This window comes from Zeus faber (assembly GCF_960531495.2).
Source record: "Zeus faber genome assembly, chromosome: 20".
Classification (NCBI taxonomy): domain Eukaryota; kingdom Metazoa; phylum Chordata; class Actinopteri; order Zeiformes; family Zeidae; genus Zeus; species Zeus faber.
This window is the reverse complement of record NC_137207.1, coordinates 19,691,804-19,706,547: the sequence shown is the minus strand read 5'-3', so window position 1 is coordinate 19,706,547 and position 14,744 is coordinate 19,691,804. Positions and strand designations below refer to the sequence as shown.

General features: G+C 45.2%; 1 protein-coding gene across 1 annotated transcript; it reads right to left on the bottom strand.

The window, feature by feature from the left end:
* Positions 1–2,782: 2,782 nt before the first annotated feature.
* fshr (follicle stimulating hormone receptor) lies at positions 2,783–13,559 on the bottom strand (the record flags this gene model as incomplete). The annotated part of the gene is made up of 14 exons (XM_080021271.1): positions 2,783–3,370; positions 4,185–4,376; positions 4,519–4,696; positions 4,823–5,077; positions 5,655–5,840; positions 7,148–7,222; positions 7,325–7,393; positions 7,607–7,687; positions 7,973–8,047; positions 8,517–8,591; positions 9,991–10,065; positions 10,892–10,966; positions 11,706–11,777; positions 13,336–13,559. The coding sequence occupies 14 exons, from the start codon at positions 13,557–13,559 to the stop codon at positions 2,783–2,785; spliced, it is 2,220 nt and encodes a 739-aa protein (XP_079877397.1).
* Positions 13,560–14,744: the final 1,185 nt, after the last annotated feature.

Genomic DNA, 14,744 nt, shown 5'->3' with positions numbered 1-14,744 from the left:
TCTGGTTCTGATTGGTGCTTTATGGGACCAACGCTGTGGCTTTACACCATATACTGTATAACCCACATATGAGCTCATACTGTTGAATACATGTTATTGTTAGTGTACTCTTGTACAGAAATGTCCGGCTTTATTTATATTTAGACCCATACACACACACACACACACACACGCACGCGCACGCACGCGCGCGCGCGCGCACGTACACGTACGCATTTTTGGATCCTGTACTGATTTCGTAGAAGTCGAATGAGCCACCAGGGGGCATCATTTTACTGCTCATGACATCATTTGGCTGTCATGTGGCAGCTGGGTGACGGAGCTTTTGGGACGCCTATGATATTGCAGGAATGAAGTCTCTCGCCGTGTACAGCCTGCAGTTCCATTATGCGGCCCTAGTGCTTCCCAAAATTCCCAATTCATTTTGCTTATTTACCGGAATGACGGCGCGCTCCAGATGTTCCTTTGCTATGTTCCTTTTGATGAAATATAATATAAATATAAAATGTATGTCTTGCTGCAGGAGAATGACGTTATCTCACGTATTACATCACGTGCCTCCTTGGGTTGTGAATCCAACTCGCAAAACGTTACGGCTTTAAGGAGTAGTGATTCGATTTGTACTAATTGACCTCTGAATGTGCACGTACATATGTTATGTTATAACATTGTATTAATGAACAAATTACAGTTGTGTGCATTTCATTGATTCCCATTGGGCACTGGGACGCCTGAATAATTATCGTTGGAGAGATATTTTATACATGGGGTTCGCATTCGTTCCCATTTCCATAGATCTTGTTTGTTTTCCCTTTCATTTTTTCACGTTCTCTCTAGACTGCGACAATAGTCCGACGTGGCGATTATTCGCAGTGTTCATTGTCCGTGGTGTCCGTGTCGGATGGCCTCATTTGGTTGTGCTGTGTCCAGGTCTGATCAAACCATCTCCACCCGACGGTGAGAAACGATGCTGTGGTGCGTAATCGTTAGAATGTCTTGAATGCGGTTATCGAGGGCCCGGACCTGCGGCATCCCTCCTCGGGCTGATTGAGCTGGTTTGAGATGTGCCTGGAGACTTTTCATATGGACGACCGCTTATAAAACCCCATGAATGAAATTGATTGCTCCTACTTCCTGCCAGAACAGAAGCATGAAGGAAGTCCTTTGTGTTTCTACCGGTTGTGATGACAGCTGACCTTAGAAGTGGCACAGGGTACTGTATCACTGTACTGTAAATAATCCTGCGTGCACAGCCACCTCTGTTGGACAGAGCTTGTAACTGCAGCATCGCCGTTTTGTGGGAGGTATTCGTATCAATGAGCTGGAACGAGATCCTCGATCTTCGTGTGTGTGTGTGTGTGTGTGTGTGTGTGTGTGTGCGTGCGTGTGCGTGTGTGTGTGTGAGAGAGAGAGAGAGAGAGAGAGAGAGATGTGAATATTTTATTTGTGTACATTTTATTTATACTAATGATTCATTCATTTATTTGAAAAAAGTTTTAGAAAACATTGTTTTCAAATTAACAACAGTCCATTACATCGTTATCTTTAATGCTAAACACGTGACACCTAGTACATGTCATTCGTTAAATAAGAATCTGAAATTAAGTTATTATTAAGAAAGTGCGATTTAAATCCTCATTTCAATTGTCCATCCCATCTCTTCCCGTACAAAACAGTCACAGTATTGATATTAAACCATCCATCACATTTTATCCCATATGACCCTTCAAATCCGGTTGTGGCTTTAAATTAACTGTAATTCCATCAAAAGCAAACCAAGGGAAATCGCAAACAGTGCAGGTTCTAGCGGGTCTGACAAAAACCGAAGACTTGAGTGAGGCCCATCAACGACCCTCTCGACTGCAGAGAATGCAGATAGCCGGTTTAACTCAGCCTGAAGCGCTGGCGAGCTGAACCCTTGGAGAGTACGAGAAGAGGCATAGTGAAGGGAACACACACTGAGCAGCAGTCAATACCAGTACCTATACAGCAGTTATTGTCAGACACCACTTTCTCCGTCAATTCAATGAGGCAGTAACAGTTTTAAGCCTTCATACACCACTCATAAAAGCGGAACTAAACATCTACATTATTATCATCAAAGTTTCCCTTAAGACTTCAAGTCACAGTGAAATAGATGTGTGTGTGTGTGTGTGTGTGTGTGTGTGTGTGTGTGTGTGTGTGTGTGTGTGTGTGTGTGTGTGTGTGTGTGTGTGTGTGTGTGTGTGTGTGTGTGTCTGGTGGGGGGGTGCTTGATTTATTATACACAAGTTCCAGACTGTCTAGCGACAAATTCAACACTGTGTCAGACAGACATCTCACTGCCCGGAACTCCAGCCCTCTAAGTTATTGCAGTGTGGTTGCATATATTTCAGCCGGCCGTGGGCATTTTGTACAATCGTTCGATTCCACAATTGTGGAATGGCAATGGAATTTTAAGGCAATATTGCAAAGAAATGTCGGAACAAAGAGAATTAGTCCACCTGAACACAACGTTTCAAAATAATTTAGTAAAAAAAAGACCGGCTGTCTAACTCTCGACCTTAATGCAACGGATGCAAACACATGGGGGAGAAGAAAAGGAAGCTGTCCTTCTCTTCTCTCCCAGGCGTGCAGGATTGAATGAAATAACGCTCTTCTGCGGTCTAATATCTCTTACATTGATATGCAACAACATAGGTTGTAGAGCAAACTGACATACCTCGACATACCTGCCCGGAACTATCGAAAAGTTCCTTGAATTCTCAGCAGGCAAGAAAACCCAAAGAACTTTTCACTGGCACTATTCGGAGTTAATGCGCTCTAGCGCTTGGCCTTGATCCGTCATCTGTGCAATTACGCACGGGTTGCCTGTCTGCCTGGGCTCAGCGGCCGGGGAAGTACCCCTCCCGTGGCTGCTCTTCCGGGCTCTCCACACCACCTGCTGGTCCCTCAAGCTCTGCCTGCGGTTATTGTGCACGCGCTCCCTGCAGAGGCCAAAGCGCCTAATAATCAGGAGGGTGTCCCGGCGGAAGGCCTGCGTGAGGAACGCATAGATGAAGGGGTTGCAGCAGGAGTTGATGGGGTATAAGATGACCAGCAGCAGCTTGGCCTCGGACACGCCGATGAAGGGCTGCCTGAGAGCGGCCGAGATGGCGAAGAAGGAGATGGGGACCATGCACAGGAAGTTGGTGAAGATGATCACGGCCATGCGCTTGGCCACACACATGTCGGCGCGGACCGGCGTCGCCGAGGGCTTGCGGACGGCCAGGTAGATGCTGAGGTAGCAGCTGCACACGCACAGGAAGGCCAGCAGGTTGAGGATCAGCAGAATCACCACGTAGACCTGGGACCCCAGAGTCTCCACGTCCATGGGCAGGCAGATACTCACCTACATGTAAGTGCACACAGACACACACAAGTCAGTTGAGCTTATGTTGAATTGCACTTAAAGCGGTAATCCGTCCAATGTGATTGTGTAATGAAAGGATACTATATTTGATCATTGGTCATATAGCTGGCACTTTATGAGCAACAGCCGTAAAGGAGTGAAAGGCGGCCGCGGTGAAAGCAGCCGAGCTCATTGTGGTCAGTAAACTGGCCCTATGGATGAACATTCACAGAAAAGAACAGAAAATATCGCCACTACCTCAAGACAAAGTAAATAAGAAGAGAAAACAAACTTTCTTGCAGGGTCAAACCCAGTCTTGAATGGTTTCAAATGGAGTTCTGGGAATTGTAGTGCAAACCACCCACACACAGACAATCGTATCGATTGCCACTTCAAAAAAGGATATAGCCCACAGAAAGTCCCACTAGCTGCACTATTGCTCCACCCAGAATTTGTGATTTAGTTCAGGTAGAGCAGCGGTCCCCAACCACCGGGCCACGGACCGATACTGGGCCATGGGTCATTTGGTACAGGGCCGTGCAGAAAGAATAAAAACTTTTTAAATTTTTTTTAAAATTCCGTTTTATTGACTATCAGAGTCTGCACAGTGTTTTATTTGGAAAAATGACTAGATTGTCCACCCATCACATTTTTTGTTATGTGCGCGATGACCGGTCCGTGGTGCAGAAAAGGTTGGAGACCGAGGACGCCCTACAGTTGGCTCCGGCCATTAGTGACACAGAGGCTGCGGTGGTAATGAGAGGGTGTGGGCAGTGTGAACAGGGAGTGTGAGGGTCCGAGGGCGTGTCCTTACCTTGCTGTAGCTGCTGACCCCCAGTGTGGGCAGCAGGGCGGACAGAAATGCAAACCCCCAGCCCCCTGCCATGATAAAGCAGGCGTGTCGGAGGCGGAGCAAACGTTCCAGGCGCAGGCCTTGTGTGATGGTGTGCCAGCGCTCCAGGGTGATGAATGTCAGCGTGAACACCGACAGCTCGCTTGCAAACACCTGCACAAGTGAACACACGCAGGCACACATACACACACACACACACACACACACAGAACCAGAACCAGGGTGTGGGTTGCTTTGGGCCTATCGGATAATTAGATCAAATACGAACAGCACACACACACGACACAACACGAACCGTGAAGAAGCCGGCAGCGTTGCACCCGGCGCCCATCTGCCAATCTAAAGCGTAGTTGTAGTACTGGCCCCTTGTGTGTATGTCCTTCGACGCTATCATCATCAGGTAGATGCCCATGCAGAGGTCACCGAACGCAAGGTTGCACATGAGGAACCGGGGGACGGTGAGCTTGAGCGGGCTGCCTGCCAACGGAACCGCAGCGGGGGAGAGAGATAGTGAGAGAGAGAGAGACTTCCAAACTTCTGACGTGACGAGGGAGGGACCTTCGGGTAGCGATTGAAACAAATCGCCCTCCACCCGCCACCCACCTAATGTGATGAGCAGCACCAGCAAGTTGCCCATCAGCGCCAGGAGGGAGACGATCCAGATGAGGCAACGCAGAATCCATGGATTAAGTGTGGAGTTGTCCATGATGTCCTCGCAGGGGTTGAAGGCGTCGGACTCGGGAAGGCAGGACACCATCATGGGGTTCTGGCAGTATGACATGTAGAAAGAGGGTTCCAAACTCACCATGTCTTCCCGGAGACACAATTCTTGTATCAATGGGTTTTGCTTGGGCCTGGGGAGCAGCCAAAGTTCAAGCAGAGACACGCAAACAAAGAAATTATGGACACACGTAGAAGCATGTACACAGAGATGCCGCATGGTGGCGTTTCAAGGTCTCTGTTTGCAAATGTATTTACAGGTACAAAACTGACATTTCAAGTTCACAAATCTGTGCAGTTACTGATTTGCTTATTTAGACATTATTAGCTTATTTAGTTTTATTAAATACTTTTATTTATTATTATATATATTCCCCTTTAAGATATTGCATTTTCACTGGCATTGATCATGACTAAACCCCCTTTAAAATGCTTCCCCCCTCTTAAAGGGAAAACCCTGGTATTTTTTAGCCTAAACCCTATTTTTTGATCATTGGAAGTCGACTCGAGTGATTGGCCTCAACATTTTTTTAACTGATCCAAAATTGAGAGAAGACTTTGAGCCGACTGCCAATCACCCTGGGTGACTCTCAGTCGCCGAAAAATAAGGTTTAGCCTAAAAAAATGATAGCTCTCCCTAATCGCTTTTCTATGTGCAAGAAACATAGTCAGTATCAGCCTCAGCACCATGTGTTTCCGTGGCACCAGTACCTTGATCTCTTCAGGTCCTTGAAGGCGCAGCAGTGCGAGGGGTAGGTGAGGTTGGCCACTTTCAGGCTGATGAACAGGTCCAACGGCGGGAGCGTTTTCAAACGGAGGGAAGATTCTGCGACCAGGGTGCGGAGGCTGCCGAGGGCCGACTCCGGCAGGGCGCTCAACGCCGTGAACGAAACATCCCTGTGAAATAAGAAGCAAACTGTATTCCTGCCAAGTTGACTGGCCGGGCATCGACTTTCAACGCGATTCCCGGATGAGGAGATGCACTGTCACGGCTTTATATTGACTGATCATACTGTTTGTAAATAACATACTGTATGTGTTTGTTTCTGGCAGAGTTCAAGTAAACATGGATGGATTTGGAAGGATTGATAGTATAAGTATTAGTGTTTGGAGAAATGAAGTTCTAATGTACTTAAACACATCCACTGATACTACTACTACTACAACTACGACTAAGATAAGGTAAGATAAGACTTCCTAACTACTCTTGCAGATGTGTCCTGTCGGATTTTTTTTTTTTCCTGCCTGTTTATTAATTCCAGACGCATTCCAACATTATCTCCCTCTGATGTTTCCAGCTCCCAAAATTATGAATCCTGTGATTTTCCTGAGAAACCACACAGTGTCACGTGTACGTCTGCTAAAACGCTATACACACACACCACACACATGGATTAGGCATTCAACACAAGTCTTTGTGGACCACGGCATGAAAATGAAATAGCCCCGTCCCGCCCCACATACCCAATCCTGTAAATCACATCCTGTCAAAATGTCCAATAATTCAGGAAATACCCGGACGATAAGACACGATACGTTCCGTTGATTGCCCATTTAATTTGATGCATAAACATTTTTCGCATAAAAAAGGGGGACAAATATTTGGCCGACAACGTTGAATAGTGAATTTGCTCCGGAAGGATGCGGATGAGGTCAAGTCTCGGACTGAATCACACGTCTGAAATTACCGAAAAGGCCTTTCTCAGCGGCATTTAAACAATGTGATTTCTGGAAGGAAGATTAGAGCTCACCTGGGTTAAAAAAAAAAAAAAAAAAGGTCTAGTCAAGTCTAGAACTAATTCATCTCAAGTTCAGCAATGTCTCAGAAAGGCATTTCTAAATTCTGGATTCATGTAAGTAGCATTACCTTAGTCCTCATTTTAGAGGAAACCCCCCTCTGCGAAACCGCCTCTTGATGTCATGCATTCCCCATGAATTTGAAAAGAAATCACCGTCATCGTAATCCCCCCCAATCCATCAATACCGTACTTGAGTAACCTGAAAAACGGCTGGGTGTATATTTAGAACTTCTAGATTGCTGTTGACCCTCCACCCCACACACACACACACACACACACACACACACACACATAAACACACACACACGACAGGTTTCCTGTTTCCCAGTTTGTCCCGACACGTTTGGTGTCAGGAGATGAATCAGCGACTGAGTAAGAAGTGATAGAGTTGGTCGTGGTTCTTACAATTCCTGCAGCTCACTGGAGCCCGAGAAGGCCCCTGGATCGATGTGAACGAGTTGCTTGTTGTTCCTCAGGGTCCTGACAGAGAGAGAGAGAGAGAGAGAGGGAGAGAGAAAGAAAAGAAAGGTGTCAAACAGACGCCAGGTGTGGTTGTGTGTTTTTTCGGTGTTTGTGACTCACAAATGGGACATCCTGGTGCCGGTGAAGGCGCCGCGCTCCACCTTCCGGATGCCGTTCCTCACCAGCCGCCTGTTGGGGAGACAGGAAGCCAAGTAACATGACTGCAGCGCAACATCGAATCGCCCACCGTGCTATTTCTGTTCCATATGAGTTACAAGGAGAAAAGCTCAATAATCAGTTTGCACGACACAGAGACGGGTATTTGGCGGCACCGGCACATTTGGCGGCACCGGCCTCAGTTTTCTCGTCCCTACTGTACCGGCGGCCCTGTATAGTCCTTACATCTCTGAGATGGACTGGGTGCAGACTCCCCTGATGGAGTTTGCAGGGACTCGGTCCAGGTTAAGGTTATCGGTGAGCTCACTGGTGGGGGTAGGGGGACAAACGGCACAAGAAAGAACGCAGTGTAAATATATCAGACTGGTCCGGCTCCAAACTTACGACTCATTTAAATGATTTGTTTGATAGGAACGAATCGCTCACGAGTCTTGCATCACTAGACCAATTTGGTGTGTGTGTGTGTGTGTGTGTGTGTGTGTGTGTATGTGCGTGCATGCGCGCGTGTGTGTGTGTGTGTGTGTGTGTGTGTGTGTGTGTGCGTGAGGTTTTTCTGTTTGCCAGCGAACCACAATATGTGTGTTCACCTACAGAATTAAATCGGACGAAGCGGAGTGGATCCTGGAGAAAACCGGGAAGACGGTGATCCCCGTATTGGAGATGGACCTGTCGACAGCGACAAAAAAAATGAAGATGGAATATGCACCAACTGTCAACACATTCACACAGTGACCTTTAAATGTTTAAACATTCACACAATAGCTCGCAAGAAGAACTAAGTCTCTTCCTGATATTTGGAATTAGAACATGCATCTAGTCCAGGGCTTCCTGCCAGTGCACTATCCAGTACATCCACACCCAGAATCAACAAGTTCATTGGGTCTCAATATCAGTAGAATGTCCACAACTAATAGCAGATCAAAGTTAATAATTGAACATAAAGACATCAACATGCAGCTCCAAACTCATAGCCAATGTTTCAATGCTATAAGTAAAAAATAAATAAATACTGTATACGTATATAATATAACTCCGGCCACATGGTGACATAGCAGATGCGTAAATGTCCCCCATTTTGGGTCCAAACCTAAGTTTAACAGCTGCTGCCAGGGTAGTTTTGGCTCAATTCACTCACAGGTACGTCAGCTTTCTGAGGTTCACGAAGGCGTTGTGATCGATCGCCTTCAGGTCTTTGGAATTGGTGATGGTTCTGAGGGAGGCGTGTAAACACACACACACACCACACACACACACACACACACACACACACACACACACACACGCACACACACACACACACACACACACACACACACACACACACACACACACACACAGATCAGCTGTGTAGAGTGTGGGTAACTTTGGCAATGACTTCTGAATTGAACCCAATGGGATTTGGCACTCATGCTCTGCATGATCTGTCCATTTCAGAGCCTTTAAAATCAGGGCTGGACTTAAGTAGAATGCACTGGGAACATCAACACACACTAATCTGAAATAAGATCAGGAGGCCTCCAGGTGAACGAGCCAACGCAGCGGAGCCGCATGGGGACGGCACCGTCGATATTCTCTGGGTAAAGCAAAGTGGAGGGGATCCAACGCGTCGCGAGCTGTGTTTGATCTGCGAAAGCGACCAGATGCTGAGGCAGGAGCCATTAGGCATCGTTGTCCTGAGGTGCAGGGGGGGGATGTGCATGATTACCTTAGGGATTAATATAGGGGTTACCCGTTACTTCCGGAGGGAGGGAACGATTACACAGTTAAATAGATAACAGGAACCTGAGCCAGGTGATTTGGAATGGATTGTAGTGTGCGATGGCTGTTACTATCAGGACCAACGGCCTCATTTCCAACAGCGCATCAACATATTCCCGCTAATATACTGAAACATATGAATTAAATCTACTATTAAACGTATTGAACCCTTGGAATCCCTCTAAAGTCACTAGGTGACGTTCCCGAGATGCTATTTAATTACTCTTCATCATCTTAATCTAAACATTTGACGCTATTTCAGTAGTCACTTTCCCAAAAGTAACAAAGTCTATTTGTATCTGTACTTACTTAAAGGGGGGCTGTTAGGCTGCTTCCCCCCCCCCCCCTGAAAAGAACACTCAGATTATCCATTCTAGCCATTCTAACATGCCTCGAAACCATCCTGTTACAGAACTGTTTAAGGTGGCGCCACCCTCCTGAGGCCCCTAGGTTTTCCCTAGGTTTCCAGGTTCTGTGAGCCAAAGGGGTTTGAGCTTTACTTTCGGGTTCCATTGGATTGAGTCCGTAAGCGTTCACTTATTTCACCTTGTCACTCCACCAAAAGCGGTTTCTGAAAAGATTGAGAAATCAATTTGCTGAATATTCACTCATATTAGATCTAAAAGGCCTAATTTTAAAGTTTCTTGATCTGCATGAGAACTCATCTGCAGAAAAAAAACGTCAAGTAGCACTTTATGCAAAATGTCAAGTAGCACTTGACTTATCAGGGCATTTAAGTTAATATATACAGCATAAAAACATTCCAGACACAAATTTTCCTGTCCAGATTTTTTTGCAGAGAAACAATCATAGGTGTGGAACAAACAGGTATATATTGGTCTTTCACGCACAATTTCCTGAGTTGGGGCAGATTGTAGAAGGCGTAGCTACTGATGGTCTCCAACTTGAGGTTGTATGAGATGATTCTGGGGAAACAGCGGGAGGAGGCGTCAGTGCATGTCAAATTCTGTGGGCTTGTTTATTGTTTGACACACTGGGGGCTCAGCACAGAGCACAGCCAAATCTCTGCTCGCGCCCAGCTCAGCGGCTCATCTTGTTCCATTTCAGAGACTAAACACACACACACACACACACACACACACACACACACACACACACACACACACACACACACACACACACACACACACACACACACACACACACACACACACACACACACACATACAAAATGCAGCAAATATACCCAGAACAATGTTGCAAAATGCAAGAACTTACAGAATAGGAAGTGAGAACCTGGGGAACAAAAGTCTGAGCTTGTATATTGAAATTTTCACCCACATAAAATATTCACACACCTGTGTTTTTACACATTAGTGATTTTTTTTCTGTGTGTGAATATTTTATGAGGGTGAAAATTACAATATGCAAGTTTTTTGTTCTATAGGTTCCCACATCCTATTGTACAAGCTCTCGCATTTAGAATCCAACTCACTCACTCACTCACTCACGTACACACACACACATACACACCTCACAAATTGCAGCAAATATACCCAACAACCAAAAAAACAATATATTAACAATGTCAACTGACTAACACACACACTCACACATAAATAAACAAATAAATAGACAAATTAATAGAAAAAACAATTATTAGACAAAAATGTAAAAATATGTAATAAAAAATGTAATAACTAAACACACAATCAAATGTACATCCGTATATCACTGTCACATATGCCTCAAAATACACACCCACACACACACACACTGTGTCGTACTCACATCTTACTGAGCTTCGGAATGTCAGCGAAGGCGTAAGGGTCGATCTTCGTCAAATGCATGTTGTACATTACGAACCTACGAGAAAGTTAGTTTAGGCTGAGGACAACGTGTTCTATTACATCCCAAAATGATCCCCCCCTACATACACACACACACACACACACACACACACACACACACACACACACACACAGTGTGTTTGTTCTTTGTATTAAGAAATTGGTCTTGATCAATAAGCAAATGCGACAGCAGCTCTCGGTTTGGTACAATGTAGACTCATATAAAACACATTTAAATTAATTGCACTCTTTACAAAATCATTATTATGTAGTTTTATCTCGTGTTCTAGTGATGAGGTAGCTGCGCGCAGTTGAAAAAACAAAATAGGCCTCTCGCGTAAAAATAGAGTAATGCCATGCGGCCGAAGTGGCCGGGGCAGCCGCAGCGGTGGATTAACATGGGTTTAATAGGAAGCAGCACTTACGCCGCGCCGCCGGTGGACTTCTACCGTAGACAGTGAAAAGGCATACTGCGCAAGATTGCACCGGCCAACACTTAACAAATTAACAAATTATATCAAACATCTCAGATAGTCTTTCAACTTACTGGACATATATGAATGAACAAAATACATATAAAAAAAATTATAATGAAAATATATTTTTTACTCCACCTTAAAAACCTTTTTTTGTCAATTACCAACACACACATGAAGAGACACACATGCATGCACAAAACACACACCTGCACATATGGGGTGTGCATTGCACACACACACACACACACACACACACACACACACACACACACATACAGGGACCTGAGGCTCTTCAGGCTGCTGAAGGCTCGCGGTGGAATCTCAGTGATCTGCGTCAGACTCACTTTCCTGCACAAGCAAAACAAAACGACAAAAATGTAAAGGGACCAGCAGAAATACCTAAACAGACAATATATTATCATGCTGTACACACACATACACATATTTTTATTGTTTTTTTGTTTTTTTTTCACTTTTAGAATCAATTGAGAGGCAGTATTGCATCCTTATTTTGTGCATTCATCTTCCTGAAGAGCTCACATTTAACCGTAACCTCAAATAGAGATGGATCAAAACTATATTATTGGGGATAATCAAGCACTATTATGGCCCTGAAAGGCAAGCCACTGCCACAAGAAATGAATGCTGTGAAAAATTTAAGACCGTCCTTTCATTGATTCAAGATTCAAGATTCAAGAGGTTTATTCGTCACATACATTTACATACTTTCATACATATATGCAGTGAAATGTAATGAAACGCACCCGGTGATTACACACAATATGTCCTAGGCTGAAGTAGCTACCCAAGAATTTCTACTAGACCAACTAACTGATTCCTAAAACGTAATGCAGTGAGTCGAATACTATAGAATAAAATAAAATAAAATAAAATAAAATAGAATAGATAAAGGGAATAGGCTTATGTATATGGGATAGACTTATGTATATGGGATAGGCTAAATAGGCTGAAAAGGGCAAGTTAAATCATCACATCCTTCTTATGATTTGGGAATATTGCAGGGAATGATGAATGCCGGATTTGATTTAATACAAGCAGAATTTAATATTTCATTGATTTTTATATACAGTATATACACTGTATATAAAGAAGGAAAGCACTGATTAGTTACCCTGAAATACACATTATTACGTAAAATAAATTATTTTAATTATTCCAATTGTTCTGTTCCATTTAAACATAAATCTTGTAGTAAAGCTCAAGGAAAAAATCAATATTCTGGTCTAGATCTTATCTGAAAGTTCTGGTAAACATCCTCACGATGTGTAAGCCTTGACTTTTTGGCTGACCACAAAGAAGCGGTGCGCGCACAAGCAAGGCTGGGAGCAAACAAGGCTCTAAAAGTGTGTGTGTGTGTGTGTGTGTGTGTGTGTGTGTGTGTGTGTGTGTGTGTGTGTGTCTCTTAGTATTCTGATTCATAATGACTGTATCCTCATTGTTATTATTATAGCACTACATCATTATTACTAATAAGTGTTTATTTATTGTTTTTTCATTGAATTGTATTCCAATTTTTTGTGCTGGTGCCACTGGAATCCATACACACCACATGTGTTAATATAATATAAGTGTTTAGAAAACTCTCTCTCTCGCTCTCTCTCTTCCTCCGCTGCCCATCTGTGGTGGCAGCCTTAAAATTCCATGAAAATATCTCAAGCACCAAAACATAAGGTTCGTGCTGCTATCAACGGCCTACATCTCTGGGTGTAGCAATGAAAGAAATGAATAACTAACAATCCGGCTAAACCTCTGGAAATAACGACAGGAACCAACTTTATTTTGTTCTCGGCCATGTCACCCTTGAAAAAGTTTCTCAATCTCAATGGGACTTTCCTCGAAAAAAATAACAGCGTTTCAGTGTGTGCCCGCGTGTGTGTATACTCACAAGGTGGTGGTGTTTGTGGGGGTGTTGGGGAGCAACTCCTCCACCCATCTGCTCAGAGACCCGGAGGACTGTGTGGGGCCGTTGGAGCAGTACGACTCCGGCCCCAGAGAGAGCCCGACCCCGGCCCCGGCCCCGGCGGCAGCCACCGCCACTCTTTGCATTATCACGGTCATATATATCATTGCCATGATGACGGCCGTCACCTCCGTCATCCTCATGTTCATGGCGGTCAGGGCGGTGTTCTTTTCTCCTGTCGGAAGGGAAGACCTTCTCCTTCTGAGGTTGTACCGTACTGGCCGTTTGGTTTTGTTGCTGCCGTGTCGGAGGGGGGCGGGAGGCTGGTCCTGCTGCCAAGGCGGGGCGAGCCAAAAAGTTTTGAGGATGTGTGAGATAGGAGGTCTCTGTCGGCGAGGCTGAACGCGTCTGTGTGCGTGCGCGCGCATGCACATGTGTGAGAGAGAGAGAGAGAGGCCATGTGTGCGTGTGTTTTGTGGAAGTGAATGAGAGAGGGCATGGCTCCATGTGAACTCATGTGTTTGTCGGATCCATAAAAATGACCATTTCTGGCATGAGATCATTTCAAAACCTGCCGCGGAAATGCAGCCTATATGAGCTTGAATTGTCTGCCTCCCTGTGCAACTGGGTCCTTGACTTCCTGACGGGCAGACGCCAGGCGGTGAGGGTGGGCTGCAACTCCTCAACCCGTGCACGCTCAACACATGAGTCCCCCAAGGCTGCATCATGCTGTTAAGTCCTCTGCTGCGCTCTCTGTACGCTGATGATCGGCGTGGCTCAGGGCAGCTCCATGTGCACAACACATTGCGACGACTGCCAACCACACAGTTGCGGTGGGCCTGATCCCAAATTAAGATTGAATTATTTTGCTGCAATTTTTAACCTTTCTAAAAAAATGTTTTTTTAAAAGGTCGGATCTCAGTATCTCCAAAAAAAACAACAAAACACAACCGAGGTGATTTTATTGTAGATGTTGATGGAGATGGGGCGGTGTAGCTGAATTCAATGAAACCCAAAAACCCCGGTGCGTCACGACCAGACACGCCGCACCCCCAAATGCCCACCCAAAGATGACTTCCTTACCGCTAGTGTCTGCGTGCATGTGTGTGCCCTTATCCAGAATCCCTCCCTGTATGATTTACTTTTACTGTGATGTCACGCACACCACTGTCCAACGTCCACAATGAAAGTTGAAACTGATGGTCGAAGTTATACACTGGGGACAGGCACCTCTTTGTGACCCAGTCGCAGAACCCTGAAGCCCCGCCCACCCCGCTGGATCGCTGTTCGCTGTTTGCTGAACGTTAATTAACGTTGTAATTGACGCGTGTCCAATTTGCACGCCACACTGGGACCCCAGCAATACACCCACCAAGTGTGAAGTAGATCGGATG